At 44.4% G+C, this 20,272-nt stretch overlaps 1 protein-coding gene across 1 annotated transcript in view; it reads left to right on the plus strand.

Moving 5' to 3' along the window:
- Nucleotides 1-20,272, plus strand: part of LOC306825396 (uncharacterized protein) — a 498,202-nt gene that overhangs the window by 34,284 nt on the left and 443,646 nt on the right. The window contains exons 5-6 of the mRNA XM_079346114.1: nucleotides 8,632-8,805; nucleotides 9,443-9,616. Coding sequence (XP_079202240.1) covers nucleotides 8,632-8,805; nucleotides 9,443-9,616 — 348 coding nt within the window. The remainder of the gene's footprint in view (nucleotides 1-8,631; nucleotides 8,806-9,442; nucleotides 9,617-20,272) is intronic.

Here is a 20,272-nt window from a genome sequence, read left to right on the forward strand (position 1 = left end):
TTTTAAAGATTTGTTACTAAACAGTCAGAGTTTCATTATAAATACATTTAAATGATAGATATTTTATAGAACATGTTTGATTTTACACACACACACACAGTCCCAGGTGTGTGTAGCTCAGTAGAGTAGTGGGTGTGTAATCTTGACTGAGATCAGTAACATGTTGGTGTCTTTATTGACATGAACAGCTGGATGAATGTTTGGATGATATCTGTAGAAAGCTGACATTTGAATGATCCACAATAACACAATGACAAAGTCTCTCTACTTATTTTAGGGACACACTCACTGATTGGACCTAGTTATGTTCTTATCATCTCATTCATCATTCTTTTTATTCTCTTCTTTTATTCTTTATTCAGTTTGTGGAGCTGCTTTTTGTCAGAGATCAGCTGTTCTTCTCTGGCCTCAGCTCTGAAGTCCAACCCCTCCCATCTGAGACTTCTGGACCTGAGCTCCAACAAGCTGCAGGATTCAGGAGTGAAGCTGCTGAGTGATTTTCTGCAGAGTCCAAACTGTAGACTGGAGACTCTGAGGTCAGTTCACTTCTTCTCTGTTTGTGTTTACATCTCATGTGTTTGATTATCAGCTGAAACATTTTCATGTTCACATGTTTCCAACCTCCATGAAGTTTGAATGCTGTTCATGTTGATTTTCTTGTTTGAAATGGTCTGACATAATAGTCATCTGGCCCGGCGTGTTGAATGTATTCTCCCCACACGTTGCCAGCCTGACTGTGACACAACTGGAGCAATGAAATAGTGAGCCCAAGATTTAGAAGGAAATTTCAGACTTAACCTTATTAGAACACCATGAAATTCACCAGCACCAGTTGTATGTTTTTTCTTACCATTAGATTGGGATTTAGTCATCTTTGGCTCAACAAACCAGCTGATTTCTGGACGAATACACGACTGGAAATCAGGGAAAGAGCGTCATCTGAGTTGTTGAAGAGAAAAGGACACCTGGATTGACTGCCGATGTGGCAGTGACTATTCTAAAAGGAATTACCTGAATTGCCATGAACCTGACTTATCTATGGCTAGTGATTGATCTTACACTACGCCAGATGATCAGTCTAGTTGACCTTGGTGAAATGTGATTCGATCAGCCAGTGCAAGCCAGCTAACCAGAGCTTCATGATAGATAGAGATAGATACTTTATTGATCCCGAGGGAAATTCAAGGCATCCAGTAGCAGTATACAGACAGGCAGGACACAAGACATTAGTTACAATACACACCTGCTGTCCCCCCTCCCCTCTGTATACAATAATCCCCCAAACAAGATTTAGCAGCCCCTATGTGACTAAGAGTAAAGGTTAAACCTGTGCAGTTAGCATTAGCATTAGACTTAAACTCATATAGCATAATGTACATAACCTGTGAAGGAGAGAAAACGTGCTGATTAAAAGAGACCTGTAAACAGTTAAAGAGCCTTAGAAACAAAGTGCTGACCTTCTAGAAACACGTGTTGTTTGTGCATGTACGGAGGTGTTTGAGGTAGTGCCAGAGGTGTGAGTACAGTCATTAAACAGTCAATGCAGACAGTTAGGGATGCAGACTAAAGTGCAGTTTCTGCAGATTAAATGCGCATGAGCGAGGCAGCATGGCTCTGAAATTATTGTCTAAGCGCTACCATGGCAACATGCGTGGAAGTAATAGCTGTAGAAAGATAAAGTCATAAAGTAATGATTGTGAATACATTAGTAATCACTAATGATGTAGAAATAAAGAAATACAAGATGCATTAAAGTAGGAGTCGGATCTTGATGCTCAGGAACCTGTGATGACCTGGTTGAGATGCTGCAGAAATAAAAACATGTTAGCCTTACTAGTAGCATCCTTGGCACACAAGTACCTTCTGATACAAAGTTTTGCAGGTCCAGGCAGGTCTGAAGGAATCCAAGACCAGGATCCAGATTTTTAGTTTTAAGGTCGATGATTAGCATTGTGTTAGACATGAATTATAGCAATGGATGACAGTCCTGCCGCCATGATGACTGAGAATTTCGTTGTCATTGTGACTGAATGATTAAGATGGCCGTGTACAATTGAATAGTCCTGACCGATTTATGACAGAACAGTCGAGTTTATCAAAAAGTGTTTACCTGGAATCAATGACAGGTTACTAATATGTGGTCCATACTGAAGCCGAGACGGATTTGACTGAGGATAGAATTGTGTCAAGTTTGTCCTCGTGCTTCCCAACTTGAAAGGGAATGATCCTCGACCCAAAGGACTGGACTCCACTCAAACTTTTCCTTTTCAATTCCTTTATTTTGAAGTTTTGTTCAGTTTATCAGTTTAGCCTTCGGCTACTTCAATTAAGGTTTGGTTTAGCTTCATCATGGTGAAAAACCTTAGAAACAAAAGAAAATACTAAAATGTTAACGTGACATTAAATCAACACAACTTCAACATTTTAAATGAAACGCATGCAAGACTAATTTTAACATGTTTAAACACATTTTAATGTTCTACTTTTTAAACATACTTTTTTGTATTTGAAACATTTTAATCCTGAATTTTAACAAATGTTTTGTATTTTAAACTCATTTTAATATTCTGCTTTTAAAAAAATGTCAGCAAATAAATGTTGTATTGATGTTTTTAATCACACGTGCAAAGTAAAGCAAACCGCTTTATTAACGTCATCATCAATCAATTAATTAAGTCTGTCATTTACCCCGCGTGCTTCAGCAAGTTTATGAACAGCACTTTTTCAATGAAATAAATACCACAATAAAGCATAAACAAGCCGTCTTTAAAAATAAAGAGACGCGCTATAAATGACTGATCAAACAAACTTAATAATATCAGCGCCTGTCTGAACCAGCACCACTGCAGATGTTTCCATGCCAGCAAAACAGTCTTTCCCAAAACATGAACGCTTACCGGCTATCTCTTTGGTTTGTCGGAGATGATCAACTTTGCACAGATAATTTTGTGGTTGTATTTTTCTCTGTAGTTTCAGCATATTAACCTGTCGCTCTGCCTCTGCTCCCCAGCTGTCTGTGTGCATCTCTCTGGATGGATGGATGGATGGATGGATGGATGGATAGATACTTTATTGATCCAGAGGGAAATTCAAGGCATCCAGTAGCAGTATACAGACAGGCAGGACACAAGACATTAGTTACAATACACACCCGCTGTCCCCCCTCCCCTCTGTATACAATAATCCCCAAACAAGATTTAGCAGCCCCTATGTGACTGAGAGTAAACATAATTACAAGTTAAACCTGTGCAGTTAGCATTAGCATTAGACTTAAAACTTATATAGTATAATGAACATAACCTGTGACGGAGAGAAAAACATGTGTGATGTTTAAAGGAGACCTGTAAACAGTTAAAGAGCCTTAGAAACAAAGTGCTGACCTTCTAGAAACTAGTTACATGTGCATGTACAGAGGTGTTTGAGGTAGTACCAGAGGTGTGAATACAGTTATTAAACAGTCAATGCAGGGATGCAAATTGGGCCATTGGCATGCTCAGCAACATAAAGGAGCAGTGATTAGCATTAAGTGTCCAAAACAATAAGGTGAAACCAGGAGTGCTTAGGGTGATTATCATTTAAGTACCCAACTATTGAGGAGCAGATAAGCATTAAGTGTCAAAGACAATAGGGTGAAACTTGACCTAATTAGGGTGATCATGTCAGCCATTACAGATGTAGCATAACACAACAGTAGGATGAAACCAGACGTGATTAGGGTGATTATCGTTAAAGTGACCAGTGCTCAGTAAGGTTACTATCAATATGCATTAAAGTGTCCAACTGGAGGCTGACTCTGAGGTCAGCAGTGCAGATGAGGAGTGAGAGAAAAAAAGTGAAAAATGAGGGTTCACCGTGTGCTTCTTCCCTGCCGTGACAGTGAAGTGTTGTACAATCTCATGGCCTATAGGGGGACAAAAGAGTTCTTGAGTCTGTCCGTGGAGCACGACTGTGATAGCAGTCTGTCACTGAACATGCTCCTCTGCCCGGTGAAGGTGCTGTGCAGAGGGTGGTGTGTGTTGTCCATGATGGAGAGCATTTTCTTCAGAGTCCTTCTCTCTACCACTGTCACCAGAGAGTCCAGCTCTGTACCCACCACAGAGCCAGCCCTCCTCACCAGTCTGTCCAGGCGTGCTGCGTCCTTCTTCTTGCAGCTTCCTCCCCAGCACACCACTGCGTAGAAGAGGACGCTGGACACCACAGACTGGTAGAACATCTGCAGCAGCTTTTTGCAGATGTTGAACGACCCCAGCCTTCTCAGGAAGTACAGACGACTCTGTCCCTTCCTGCAGGTAGTGTCCATGTCAGGCGACCAGTCCAGCTTGTCATCCAGCTGCAGCCCCAGATACCCGTAGGTCCTGACCACCTCCACGTCGACCCCCCCCCGATGGAAACAGGTTCTAGATGTGGTTTGTTCCTTCGGAAGTCCACCACAATCTCCTTGGTCTTGGAGGTGTTTAGCTGCAGATGGTTGGCACTGCACCACGTCACAAAGTCCTCGATCAGGCTCCTGTACTCCTCCTCCTGTCCATCCCTGACACAACCAACTATCGCAGTGTCGTCCGAGTATTTCTGCATGTGGTAGAGCTCAGAGTTATACTGAAAGTCAGAGGTGTACAGGGTGAACAGGACGGGGGAGACCATGGTCCCCTGTGGTGCTCTGGTGCTGCTGACCACAGTGTCAGATGTGCAGTCCTTCAGTCTGACGTACTGTGGTCTCTCTGAGGTAGTCCGTGATCCACCTCACCAGGTGCGAGTCTACCCTCATCTCGGTCAGCTTGTCTCTCAGTAGGAGGGGATGGATGGTGTCGAAAGCGCTTGAGAAATCAAAGAACATGATTCTCATCACGCTGCTCCCTTTGTCCAGATGAGAGTAAGCCCTGTGTAGAAGATAGAGGATGGCAGTGGTTCACGCCCACCTTTGCCTGGTATGCAAACTGCAGGGGATCTAGTGCGTGTTGGACCTGGGGTCTGAGGTGTTGGAGCAGCAGCCGTTCAAAGGTCTTCATAACGTGGGATGTCAGAGCGATTGGTCTGAAGTCGCCTGGCTCACTGGGGTTTTTCTTCTTGGGGACCGGGGTGAGGCACGAGGTCTTCCAGAGCACAGGAACCTTCCCAAGCCGCAGGCTAATGTTGAAGACGTGCTGAAGTGGCTCCCCCAGCTCAGCAGAGCAGGCCTTTAGCATCCTGGGACACACCTTGTCCGGGCCTGCTGCCTTCCTGGGACGGAGTCTCTTCAGCTCCTTGCTCACCTGGTCTCTGGTGATGGTGGGGGGGAGGGGGATGGATTGTCTCTGGAGATTGTGTTTGTCCTGGTGGAGGTGTTGGGGGGAGTGAGAGGGAGGAAGGGGGTGTGTAGAGGGGTGCTGGGGGGACAGGCACTGGCTGCAGCGACGGGGCAGTCAAACCTGTTAAAAAACAAGTTGAGCTGGTTTGCTCTCTCAGGGTCCCCGTCTTCTGCGTTGTTGTTTTTCTTCTTGCAGCCTGTGATGGTTTTCATGCCCTCCCAGACCTCCCTCTCGGAGTCTGACCTTGAGTTCCCCCTGCACACGCTTCAGCTCTGCCTGGTCTCCCTCCTTGAATGCCCTTTTCTTCCTGTTAAGGATCTCCTTGACATCGCTGGTGATCCAGGGCTTGTTGTTCGGGAAGCAGCGCACAGTTTTAGTGTGAACCACAACGTCCATACAGAAGTTCATGTAGTCAGTTGTGCAGTGTGTGACCCCCTCAATGTCATCACCATGAGTCTCTTGCAGGGCACTCCAGTCAGTGATCTCAAAACAGTCTCTGAGAGCCTCCTCTGCCTCAGGAGACCACTTTCTGAAGGTCTGTGTTGTTACTGGTTGTCTCTGGATCTTAGTCTTGTACTGTGGCCACTGTAGGACCAGGTTGTGGTCGGACTTACCCAGAGGTGGTAAGGGGGTGGCAGTGTAGGCGTCCTTCACGTTTGCATACAGGAGGTCTATTGTCCTGTTCTTCCTGGTGGGACAGCTTACAAACTGGTGAAAGTCCGGTAGTGTGGAGTTCAATGTAACATGGTTAAAGTCCCCTGAGATGGCAATGAAGCATCCGGGTGCAGCGTTTGTAATCTCGAGATGTTCGAGTGGATGATGTCACACGCAGTCTCGACGTGTGCTCGCGGAGGAATGTAAACAACAACAACATTGGCGTGGGAGAACTCCCTGGGCATGTAGTAAGGACGGAGACCTACCGCCAGCAGCTCGATGTCTTTGCTGCACGTTGCCTCCTTCACAGTGACATGTCCATGGTGGCACCATCTGGTGTTAATAAACAGTGCGAGTCCTCCTCCTTTCCGTTTGCCGCTGCGTTTCGTGTCTCTGTCCGCTCTCACTGTAGTGAAGCCCGGTAGATCCACGTTAGCGTCCGGGGTGTTTTGAGTCAGCCAGGTTTCTGTGAGGCACATTAAACTGCACTCTCTAAATGTCCGGTTGTTCCTCACGAGAGCAGCCAGCTCGTCTGTCTTGTTGGTTAGACAGTTTACGTTCCCCATAACTATCACCGGATCCGAGGGCTTGTTCCTCCATCGCTTAGCCACTAGCCTAGCCTTTAGCTTTGCGCCGGCTCGACAGCCTCTGTACCGCCGCCTCAGCTCCTCAAGTATCGGGTGAACAATGCCGGCTTGTCCCGCTGACCGGGAGAGTGAGAAAGCAGCCTCCCACAGTGGTCAGGGATAAGCCCAAGTCCCTCTCTCACTGGTGTTTGATGCAGGATAAGCTGTCAGAGGAAGCAGTGGACCAATCTCCTCCCTGAAGTTCTCTCCCTCAGTCTGAAGTCAGTGAAAGGTCTCATCCTTTATGATGTGTCCCAGATGGTTTAAAGGGTAGTCTAGGCCTACCCTGGAAGTTTCCATGTTCAGTTTGTCAGTGTTCTAGCAGCAGCTGTTAATAAGGGCTTATTCCATACAGGGCGTGATGGTTAAGACCACCCATTAAAGGATTCTGTAAGGATTGAACAACATCACAGCTGAATGAAAGAATTGTCTCTTTTAAAAGAGTTTAAGGGTGGAACCATGAAGCTGATAAAGAGACAGACTTGCTCTGTTTTCCTTCATCCATATAGACGTAGACTTCACATGATGATGCTAAAACAATTCAAGTAGAAAACAGGAAATGAAGCGTCTGACCATCAACAAGAATGACACATGATCATGTTACCTTTTTAAAGATTTGTTACTAAACAGTCAGAGTTTCATTATAAATACATTTAAATTATAGATATTTTATAGAACATGTTTGATTTCACACACACACACACACACACACACACACACACAGACAAACAAAGCACCCGATAGGCTGTGCATGTAGTATTCTAAGACATTTCACATACATTTTATATGATAGATTCTATGAGACCTTTGTACATATAGTACACATGGAGTAACATTCTCCATAGCACGAGTTTGGAAACCAGTGTTTGAAACAAATCATAATGCTGTATGATATACAGAATCTAGCATTTTCAAAGATGAGGAATTTGCATGCATATCTAAAATATCACCATAGTCAAAAACAGGTAAAAGAACCGCTTGAACATTCTCTTCCTGGCACCAAAAGAAAAACAACATTTATTTCTATACAAGAAACCCATTTTCATTTGTAGTTTCTTAGTAAGACACTCAATGTGACGTTTGAAAGAGAGATTTTCTTGGAGGAAGAAACCCAGGTATTTGTAGGTTGCAAGTCTCTCAATCACTTTGTTGTTATTCTTGAAGCAGACTGTATTGTGAGTGAGAGGCGCTGTCACTGAGAAACCACATTTATGCCAGTGTGGAGACAATGATACAGCTTTGAGGTAATTACCGGATTTCACCGATTTTTTTGGATGATCAGGCTGCTTCCTGCACCAGCGTGTGCTGCCATTGCCCGTGGGGCTGAGGTCATTGGAGTGGAGATGACATTCTCCTTTTGAGTTGAATCTGATTGAAGCAGCGTCTCCAGCTGCACACATGAACACGCATATTTGAGCGTATATTGCAGCGTGAGCCTGAAGAAACAGAATGACTGTGGAAGAGAGAGAGTTTGAAGCGTTTGACAGCAGCAGGTTGATTGGTTGAGAAAGTTCCTGGCAGAGTCTGGTTGGTTAATTCCAGGATGATACACGCCCAAAATCAGCTGCTCAGCAGAGAGAGAGAGATAGACATAGTAGTAGGGGGTGTGGTTTCAGAATGAATGAAAGAATTACACCAGTCTTCCTGTCTGAACTCACGCTGAGCTCCATTAAATGTTCAGAACTGAAGACACGAGATTATCTGAACTGACATATGTGATTATGAAGTACACACACACACACACACACACACACACACACACACACACACACAGAGACACACACACAGACACACACACAGACAGTCCCAGGTGTGTGTAGCTCAGTAGAGTAGTGGGTGTGTAATCTTGACTGAGATCAGTAACATGTTGGTGTCTTTATTGACATGAACAGCTGGATGAATGTTTGGATGATGTCTGTAGAAAGCTGACATTTGAATGATCCACAATAACACAATGACAAAGTCTCTCTACTTATTTTAGGGACACACTCACTGATTGGACCTAGTTATGTTCTTATCATCTCATTCATCATTCTTTTTATTCTCTTATTTTATTCTTTATTCAGATTGAGGGACTGCAGTTTGTCAGAGATCAGCTGTTCTTCTCTGGTCTCAGCTCTGAAGTCCAACCCCTCCCATCTGAGACTTCTGAACCTGAGCTCCAACAAGCTGCAGGATTCAGGAGTGAAGCTGCTGAGTGATTTTCTGCAGAGTCCAAACTGTAGACTGGAGATTCTGAGGTCAGTTCACTTCTTCTCTGTTTGTGTTTTACATCTCATGTGTTTGATTATCAGCTGAAACATTTTCATGTTCACATGTTTCTGACCTCCATGAAGTTTTAGATTGAATGCTGTTCATGTTGATTTTCTTGTTTGAATCTGCATCATCAACAAATCTGATTTTTAACAAAATACTTTAAATGGAGTTCTTTAAGTTTTTAAAGTGAACGTTTCTGATTTTTATTAAATGTTCAAAACTGAAGACACGAGATTATCTGAACTGACATATTTGATTATGAAGCACACAAACACACACACACACACACACACACACACACACACACACACACACACACACACACACACACACACACACACACACACACACACACACAGTCCCAGGTGTGTGTAGCTCAGTAGAGTAGTGGGTGTGTAATCTTGACTGAGATCAGTAACATGTTGGTGTCTTTATTGACATGAACAGCTGGATGAATGTTTGGATGATGTCTGTAGAAAGCTGACATTTGAATGATCCACAATAACACAATGACAAAGTCTCTCTACTTATTTTAGGGACACACTCACTGATTGGACCTAGTTATGTTCTTATCATCTCATTCATCATTCTTTTTATCCTCTTCTTTTATTCTTTATTCAGTTTGTGTAGCTGCAGTTTGTCAGAGATCAGCTGTTCTTCTCTGGCCTCAGCTCTGAAGTCCAACCCCTCCCATCTCAGAGAGCTGAACCTGAGCTCCAACAAGCTGCAGGATTCAGGAGTGAAGCTGCTGAGTGATTTTCTGCAGAGTCCAAACTGTAGACTGGAGATTCTGAGGTCAGTTCACTTCTTCTCTGTTTGTGTTTTACATCTCATGTGTTTGATTATCAGCTGAAACATTTTCATGTTCACATGTTTCTGACCTCCATGAAGTTTTACATTGAATGCTGTTCATGTTGATTTTCTTGTTTGAATCTGCATCATCAACAAATCTGATTTTTAACAAAATACTTTAAATGGAGTTCTTTAAGTTTTTAAAATGAAAGTTTCTGATTTTTATTAAATGTTCAAAACTGAAGACACAAGATTATCTGAACTGACATATATTTGATTATGAAGCACACACACACACACACACACACACACAGACACACACACACACACACACAGTCAGTCCCAGGTGTGTGTAGCTCAGTAGAGTAGTGGGTGTGTAATCTTGACTGAGATCAGGAACATGTTGGTGTCTTTATTGACATGAACAGCTGGATGAATGTTTGGATGATGTCTGGAGAAAGCTGACATTTGAATGATCCACAATAACACAATGACAAAGTCTCTCTACTTATTTTAGGGACACACTCACTGATTGGACCTAGTTATGTTCTTATCATCTCATTCATCATTCTTTTTATTCTCTTCTTTTATTCTTTATTCAGTTTGAGGAGCTGCAGTTTGTCAGAGATCAGCTGTTCTTCTCTGGCCTCAGCTCTGAAGTCCAACCCCTCCCATCTCAGAGAGCTGGACCTGAGCTCCAACAAGCTGCAGGATTCAGGAGTGAAGCTGCTGAGGGACCTTCAGAAGAATCCAGACTACAGACTGGAGACTCTGTTGTACGTAAAGGGTTAAGTTGAGTCCATCCTGGTCTCTGCTGGATTAAGTTGAGTCCATCCTGGTCTCTGCTGATTATTATAATAATAATAATGATCTTATATGATTATAATAATAATAATGATCTTATATGATTATAATAATAATAATGATCTTATATGATTATAATAATAATAATGATCTTATATGATTATAATAATAATAATGATCTTATATGATAATAACTCATGATTTCTCTGATTTATGTCTTTTTATATCAACAGCTGTAAGTGAGTGTTTAAAGAGAGGATCCTGTTGTTCCTGACGATCACAGAGCTGGAAGCAGCAGCAGCTGGTGTTTGGTGAGTCTGTAACTGGGCCGTGTTACTGGGAGACTGACGGACCAATCACAGCTCAGATGAGTCTCAGTGCTGCAGTCTGAGCTGCTCTGAGATCAGCTCCACCGTCACACACAGGACCATGACCTCGGACTGTTTTCTATTCTCATATTCTGAACTTAAACTGCTTCATGACTCAACGAGCCAAGATGAACTCTTTGGATATAAATGTTTGTGTTACAGCACCACCCTGTGGACATGTGCAGTGCTGCACTCTTATTCACAGATAACAGTAGAAGTTGATGCCACCTGTTAAAGTGTGAAGTTGTGTTTGTAACCACGAGTCGTTGGTCGTCTGATAATAAATCAGTCGTCTCTTTGTTGGATCCAAACAAAGAGGAGGCTTCACTGAGTTTTTAAAAGAACTACAAACATGGATGTCTGGATCCAGGTGCAGACTCAGCACCTGAATATTGCTTCCTTTATAACCTCCTTTAGGAAACACTGGAGCATCCTTTACCAAAGGAGATAAGAAAGTGCCGACCCACAATTCATTGCAGCCACAACTTTTAAAGCGACTGGCTCATCCGACCCGTATCGGAGCATTCAGGAAAACTAAGGATCTGTGAGAGGAAACATGTGGAGACAATCTGCATATTGATTTGACTTATAATTATTTACAGCCTTTGTGTTTATTTCATTTCTTTTTATTGTGTGAAGAAGGTGAACTTTGCTTTTATACATTCTTGTATCATGTTTGTGGAGATGATTTGATGTTATTTGATGATTTAATAGGAGAAATTGTAACAGGCCAATAAAACCTTGTTTATAAAAACAGAAAAGAGACGCAGATCATAGAAGTTATCTCTGTAATAATTTACCTTAACTTTAAACGATCTTAAACCCAGAGGTAAACTGTGAACGTGATGTTGATGTTATTAAACCATCACAGTGAAGTTTCCTGGTGTCTAATAAAGCCTTTTATTTTTATTCACACCACGTGGTTTTTAGGATTATTTCACCTGTAAGAAGGCTCAAACATTTTTAATGAAGATGTGACAAGAAGAAACGACACATGACATCAAAACACAGGTTGAATTTTTAGAAGATAGAAAAAGAATAACATCTGGATATATAACTTCTAATGGTTATCAAATGCAATTTTAATTGTTCTGACAGAATACACCATACAACGTACTTAAGGTACCTTCTCCGTTTCAACCTCTGGGGGGCAGTAGTGCTCCATGCAAGTTTTAACAAGATCACGTTGGTCAGTATTTGGAAAGTTTGATTTCTGATAACTCTGCTGTACATGGTCGGATTTGAACCCTGGTTGGATGAAAATGTTTGTCTCAATGTCCTAAGAAAGTTTATCCACCTGAACATTCAAATAAACATTCGTTAGTATACAAAGTGAACATGTCGGTATTCTTTCTTTGGTCAACAGATGTGGCTATAAAATCCATTAGGCAAATTCCAGAGGAGGCCGGAGGAGTATCTGGTTGTCATGTAAATCAAGAATCCCAGGACATACAGTAGATGTTGACCTAGCCGTCTCTGGTTTGTTTCAGGGCTGGAACAAACCGGTTTCTGATTAGCTGATTAGCAGAGTCATTAACTTTGTGTGTAAGGGAGTGTGAATCCAGAGGAAGAGAGAGAAGCTCTCTGTGGGTTCACAGATTTAGATCGATATATTCCATAACAGCTTAAAATTATAAACACAAAAAGACTGATATCTTGAGAGAAGTGATCAGACCAGCAGAAAGACGAGAAACAAAGAAGACTCAAACAAGACGCAACAAAAACTCTTCAACTCCTCCTGTCTCATCCTTTGCAGCAGGCAGAAAAGGGGCGGGGCTTTGCTCCACCCATAGTGAGACAAGGATCCAACAACTCAACAGTTGAATTCCTTATAACTAAAGTCAAAGAAGAATAAAAGTAAATAAAAGGCTTTATGACGTCACCATATTGAACTAATTATGAGCTCTCACTGAGACAGTCATCTCTGAACATTCAGGAAAATATTCTGGAAATCTGTCATTCAAAGTGTTAATCAATGAATCAGAGGAAATGCATCAGTATGAAAACAGAAAAGATAATGTTACCCTCTATATATGATAATACAGAGTCTAAATATATGTTTAAACGTATGAGCTTTAGAAAATACTGAGCACAAGATGGGAGGAAGATGTTCAGTTTAAATCCAAGAACTCACTTGTAAACAATTCTTTTCTTTTCCTTTTAAACAATTCCCAGAGATTTTTCGATGTTTGTCAATGTTGATTCATTCACAGACAGGAGGTCTTCTGACCTGGTCTCAGTCAGTCGTCTTATCTGGAGGTGAAGGATCAAAGAACTCAATGGTAACTCTCAGTTTAGTGCCCCCATGAGAGAGTCACCGGAGACGCCCCTGTAAATGGTAAATGGACTTGAGCTTGTATAGCGCTTTTAGTCTTCCGACTACTCAGCGCTTTTACACCTACCCATTCACACCCATTATCCAGTATCTATCCATTCACGCACATTCATATGCCCCAGACAAAGCAGGGGGAGCAATTTGGGGTTAAGTGTCTTGCCCAAGGACACATCGGACATGTTGCTCGCAGGAGCTGGGGATCAAACCCTCAACCTTCTGATTGACGGGCGACGACTCTACCAACTGATTCACAGCCGCCCCTGTGGCTTGGATGAGCCTCCCAACAGGACGTCGTAAAACTCTCAGCGGTCATCTATCTGAAGTTAAGAATCAGTGGATAACTGAGAGAGAGGGGATTTTGAGTCCAGTATCAAATATTTAGGCTCCACGAGCATGTGAGGGAGAGCAAGCGACAGGTTACTGGTGCAGTTCACCTGACGGCCATGTGCTGTTTTAGAAAGTTACTTATATCCCCTTCAATAAATCTTTCTCCTCCTGGGCTGTCTCGTCACATCGGTTCCTGTGGATCGATGGCGTGGACGGCCTGCTGCTGTGTGACCCGTCTGAGTCCGACTGCTACGACAAATAATATAAGCCTTACATGGATATACATGTCAACGTGGATCTAAGAGTTTTTAATGCTGGTTTGTTACTTTAGCTGTTTATTTAGTAGAACATGAAACCAAAACAAACTGCTGTTTGGCCACGCCTCCTCCATACTGAAGCCTCCGCTCTCTTCCAGAGACACACCTCCAACCGCCCTATACTCACGTTCGCCCTATACTTAGCTGGTAGCTTCAGTCACCTGTGTCCTGCATTGTAGTGTTAGCATGCTAATGTTAGCGCACTTTAGTTAGCTGGTAGCTTCAGTCACCTGTGTCCTGCATTGTAGTGTTAGCATGATAATGTTAGCACACTTTAGTTAGCTGGTTGCTTCAGTCACCTGTGTCCTGCATTGTAGTGTTAGCATGCTAATGTTAGCGCACTTTAGTTAGCTGGTAGCTTCAGTCACCTGTGTCCTGCATTGTAGTGTTAGCATGATAATGTTAGCACACTTTAGTTAGCTGGTTGCTTCAGTCACCTGTGTCCTGCATTGTAGTGTTAGCATGTATTAGAATAATAGGCCTCTTTCTACTTATAATCAAAGTGTTTACTGCAATAATGTATTGTTGAATAAAGGTTTGATCACCAAATACAAAGGAATGATTAGATATCCATTGTATGAATGATGTTTGTTTACATTTATATTATATCAGTAATTATATCATGTTTTACTCTAAGTGTTTTAATCTAATTGTTTGAGATTTTAGTTCAGAGGTTAAAGGTATTCTGTGAAGAGGGCTTGCAGAAGTGAGTGCACATTCCAACATGTGTTTTGATGTGGCCCTTTAAACTGAATCACTCACCAAATCAAACATAGGTTTAGTTTAAGGCCCTGAACAGTTAATCACTCACCCACATTGATAGGTTCAGTGGGCCTTGATAGTTAATCACTTAAGTGGTTTGTTGCTTAAAAGGAAATGATAGACTAGACTAGATGTCTGCTTGTGATATGAAACAGGCCAGGTAGGATGTGCCTTCCCCTACAGAAGGACAAAGTATTCAGGAGTATGATGCACCAATGAGAGAAGCGGAACCAAACATCAGGAGGTGCATAATTTTGAAAGATGTCCCAATCAGAGGAAGGACACCGCACATTCTCAAATGCATAATTTGGTTAGATAATCTCTGTCTAATGTATAAAAGGGTTCAGGGAAAGATTGTCGGGGCTCAGACTTCATGAACTGACCAGGTATCTGTCTGTTGTCAGGGACACGTAGTGTTGAACCCAGAGACTCTGTAACTTCTATTCTTGATTCATCAGGTTAATAAACTCTGTTAACCTGAAAGAGACGTCTTCAGTCATTCCTCTCATCCCATCAAAAGAATGTGCAGAGATTTGAGGTAATTATTTAGAGGAGTCAGATTTCTATTAACAACATTTAGGGAAAGGATTAAATAGCAACTTTTATCCTTCACTTGGTGACCCCGACGTGATGGGGGATGAGGTTTGACGGAGGACGTAAGTATTGATTAATTTATGAAAATTTTATGAAATATGTTTAATTCAAATGTATTACTTTCTTAAGGTGGTAGAACGACTGCATTGAAGTCTATGGTACAACGTCCAGACCTATCCAGACATCGAGAGGCCTCACAAAAACCAAAGGTGAACACAAACCTTTTCCATAAAATTGTGCACATTTGAAAATCTAAATTATCGTTGTCTGGTTTGGGTATAGACGGTGTTAATGTCTAAATTTAGAAAATTGAATCAAGAATACAAGTAAGCAATCGAACAGAAGGCCATACGAAGAGAAGTCAGGGGCGAGAGACTGGCTGTGAAACCAGGGGCGAGAGACTGGTTAAAAAGCCAGGGGCGAAGAGACTGGCTGGGTTGAATGTTGGGCTGGGTCTTTTCTTCTGACACTGAATGAAAATGTCAAGAAGGCAACAGGTTGAACGCTGGTCATTTCAGTCGACAGAGAACTGTGTGTGGGATCATTGGGGAGGCGGTGAATCAGCAGAAGTGTATTAAAACTGTTTGTGAGTCTGGGATAGAACCCCCAGTGACTGGCTGCAGTTGTCATTAGGACTGCTGTAGAAGCTTGCCAGTTAGGACTCCAAATAGGGCACTGCGTCTATACATTTTCCGCTGTTCACGTGTATATAGTGTCTTTTGTTGTGTGTTAACTTGCTCCTGCTCCTCCTGCTCCTCCTCCCCCCTCCTCCTCCTCCTCCTGCTGCTCCTCCTCCTCCTCCTGCTCCTCCTCCCCCTCCTCCTGCTCCTGCTGCTCCTCCTCCTCCTCCTGCTCCTCCTCCCCCCCTCCTCCTGTTCCTCCTGCTCCTCGTGCTGGTCCTGCTCCTCCTCCTCCTCCTCCTCCTGCTCCTCCTGCTGCTCCTCCTCCTGCTCCTCCTTCTGCTCCTCCTGCTCCTGTTCCTCCTGCTCCTATTCCTCCTGCTCCTCCTTTCTGCTCCTGCTGCTGCTCCTCCTGCCCCTCCTGCTCCTCCTGCTGCTCCTCCTCCTGCTGCTGCTCCTCCTGCTCCTGCTGCTCCTCCTGCTCCTCCTTCTGCTCCTCCTGCTTCTATTCCTCTTCCTCCTGCTCCTCCTCCTCCTCCTCTCCTCCTGCTCCTGGGCTGCAGTATCACAGAGGCAGGAGGAGGAAGGTGTGATCACGTCCCTGCATGCTCCCAACCAATCACAGGTCATGTTTTCATCCTGGCTCTCAGAGTCTGCTTTGTCCTCGGCCCACTCAGCATCTTTGTTCCTCCTGCTGCTCCTGCTCCTCCTGCTCCTCCTCAGCGTCTTTGTTCCAGGCCGAGTTTGAAGCATAAAGTCTGCTGCTTTTTCTCCTCTCTTCTTGAACCTTCTCCCATCATATAAAGTCAACGCTGTCAGCACTTCCTTCATAAATTCACAACAAGCTTTAGTGTTGTGACTCCTCCATTATTCAGCCACAGAGGGCAGCGGACAGCGAGCCACATGAAAGGCTCCAGCTCTGTATCTTTAACTTTCATTAGAATGTTGATTCAAAACACATCTTCTGATTTCATCCACTGAGACACAAACAGCAGACGGATGAGAGTCGGCTCCTGACCACTAAACCTCATCATGGCCGTCCGTCTGTTTATGGCGTGTCCAGGAGTCGGCCTGTTTGACCTCATGATTTGTGTTTTCCTTGATGTCCTCTCCACCTGCTGTGTTAGGCTCCGCCCCCTGATGACCTGTGTCTCGTTGCTCCCTGATCGTCTGTGCTTTTTAAGCCCTGTGTTTCCTCCCTCATGTTGCCAGTTCCTGGTGTTTCCCTGGTCCTGGCCTTTCTGCTTCCTGATCCGGTGTTTGACTCCGGCCTGTTCTTTGTTTCCGACCTCGGCCCGCTCCTCTGGATTTGTTTGCATATCTGACGACCCGTGTACCGAACCTGCCAGCAATAAAGGGCTGATTATTGAACTGTCCTCCTGGGTCTGTGTTTGCCTCCATACATACCTGTCCTTGTGTCAACGACATGATGTGCTCATTTGTCTTTTTGGGTCATGAGAGGTAACGGTCATAATAAGACCAGCAGAGGTGGACTTGTCCAGACTTTTGTCCCGTGTTCTGGTCAGAATCACTTGATCCTGCAGCTCACAGTTAAATAACACCTTTCTTTCATCCTTCCAGACCTGCTCAGAGGTTTTCTGCAAGTATCTAAAGAATCTCACTTCCTGCATGAAAAGCAACATAAACACATGATTGATCTGTGACGTGTCTTTGCTGCAGCAGAGACTCCAGTGTCTCAGTTGACATCAGTGTCCTGGATTTGTGTTTGTTCATGTAAACATCATCTGATTTCAGAAACCGGGATAAGCCCTGATCCTGATTTCTGCTACCCGGACAACTCTGAAATAAAACAGGATACTAAGACTTTAGCTGGAGTCCGACCTGCACAGACGCCTCAGCCAAGAGATGTACCGAGAAAGACAGATTCCAGTCTGACTTCTGGAGCCATGATGAAGGTTTAGATTGGACAAAGCCTTGATTAGCTGGCCTTTAAACGTCTGTTTTAAACAAGCTGCAGGACGCTGGTTTCCCAACACGTACTGTGGAGGGAGTCAGGACACGCTGGACAGTATGACCCTGTCCCACCAGTCATGACTGTGTGTCTTCATCCATTGCTCCCTTGTCCTACGTGCTGGCACTGACATGCTGGCAGAAGTCAGAGGGGAGGACATGTTTAGTATTTGTTGTTGCTTTCTTCTTCTGCTGCTGTGAATGAGGTGGAAACATATCTGCCGCCATGTTGGCAGTAAATAGTGCTGAAGCCACAATAAGTCACAGCCGTCTCACGTCTCTCAGATTTATAAATCACAGCAGCTGGAATATGATGGAGCAGGTTTCTGTGAGTTCAGATCAACAGCAGATCCTGATAATGATCAGATGTATTGAAAGTGATCTGAATCTGCACATGTTCAGACGTCTGTCAGCTCTTCATCAGTCTGAACATAAACCTCCTCCATGTTTGTCTCCACAGCCTGGCTCGCTCCGGTCACCACCTCAGGCTCCGCTAACAAATGACTGACAGCCAGCCCATCTGTCTGTGTCACAGTAACTGGATCTCATCAATATAATCAGAGGGTCTGTTATGAGGGGACCTGTAGAGTCGTCTCTGCGTCACACACACACACACACACACACACACACACACACACACCAGCTGGTTTGTATGTGCTGAGTAATGAACACAGAGTTCACTGCACCATTGGTCTTCAGTCTAACAGGAACAGGAGGTCGTCTGTGTGTGATTGGTCGGCTGTAATGACGACTGACGCTCCTCTTCAGCCTGGTGAGGATTGGCTCTGAGGAGCTGCAGTGAGACACGCTGACACCACTCGAGTGGCTGAATATATTTTATAAGAAGACAAATATCAAAGAAAACTTGAAATGTGTCTGAAGGCAGAAGGATGTGAAACCATGGATCTCCATCAGCAGCGTTCCCTCTGAGCAGCATGTGCACACTCAGCATTAACTGGACCATGAAGCAGAGGCTTCTCTAGAACCACATGCTGGATAGAAAGCGTCTAATTAGCTGTTCAATGAGCCCAGCTTTGACCCCAGAAGATCCCTCAGAGGAGGAGGTAATCCCTGCTGAAGCACTTTGAGGAATTATTCATCCAACCACCCGTCAAGCTTTGCACCACATGGATGCTATCCACCAAAGCGTCCGGAGAACTCTTCCACTCAAACTACAAACTCCTGAGAGTTCAGAGGAGCAGGAAGTCTGCGCACAGAGCATCAGGAGCGATGACCTGACCACGTCCTCGGGGGTTGTTAAAGATGCTCAACTAATTAGCAGCAAAGAAGAGGCTGGAAAGTCCTCAGACGACAGCGCTCTAAACACAGATGATCTTCTCTCCGGCAGGCCTCTCTGGAGTCAGAAGAGTCTCTGAGCCGTGACTCTGTGTGAAAATATTCCCAGGACTCCTCTGAATTTATCTCCCTGTAACCCACTGTCAACGTTTCTCTGACTTACCTAAAGTGTCCAAAAGTAATATGGACATTTATCAAATTTGACAACTGGAATCTGCACATGTACCGTGCACACTTTGTATGTTTCATATATGTGTGTTTTTGAAGTAGGCCTGTTTGAGACTCTCCCTGTAAGCACATGTACCTGCACCTGAACCCTGACCTGAATCAACCTGATTCACTGTTTTAAAGAAGAAGAAGACGAGGAGACAATGTGATTTCTTCATCCATCATGACTGAAGAATATTTCTCTGTGGATGGATTGTGACGTGAGCTCTCTGTAGAGACGATAACACACAGTCTGCTCTGAAGCTGCTCCTCATGTGAGCTTCCTGAATGAACTCTTTTTGTGATCTATCTGCTTTAATTAACATCAGACATGCAGAAGAAGAATCCCTCCCACACAGTGTCTTCATAACCTGGTGATTTGGAAGATTTTTAAAATGCAGAGATCCAAGCAGGACATGAGAGGACAGATGACCCTGTGTTCAGACTGTGATGTTGACTGATTCTCTCTCATGTTCTCATCCTGATTCATTTCTAAAACAGTAGATATTTTGTTCCATCTGCTGTGGGACATGAACACAGGAGCCAACATTCATTATCATGAAGCGTCTCGTCGCCTTCCTCCCTGCAGACGCCTCGACCCTGCAGACGCCTCGACCCTGCAGACGCCTCGACCCTGCAGACGCCTCGGCCCTGCAGACGCCTCGGCCCTGCTCTCCCCTGCAGACGCCTCGGCCCTGCAGACGCCTCGACCCTGCAGACGCCTCGGCCCTGCAGACGCCTCGACCCTGCAGACGCCTCGGCCCTGCTCTCTCCTGCAGATGCCTCGGCCCTGCTCTCCCCTGCAGACGCCTCGACCCTGCAGACACCTCGACCCTGCAGACACCTCGGCCCTGCTCTCCCCTGCAGACGCCTCGGCCCTGCTCTCCCCTGCAGACGCCTCGACCCTGCAGACACCTCGACCCTGCAGACACCTCGGCCCTGCTCTCCCCTGCAGACGCCTCGACCCTACAGACACCTCGGCCCTGCTCTCCCCTGCAGACGCCTCGGCCCTGCTCTCCCCTGCAGACGCCTCGGCCCTGCTCTCCCCTGCAGACCTC

The sequence above is a fragment of the Symphodus melops genome, assembly GCF_947650265.1.
Source record: "Symphodus melops genome assembly, chromosome: 6".
Taxonomy (NCBI): domain Eukaryota; kingdom Metazoa; phylum Chordata; class Actinopteri; order Labriformes; family Labridae; genus Symphodus; species Symphodus melops.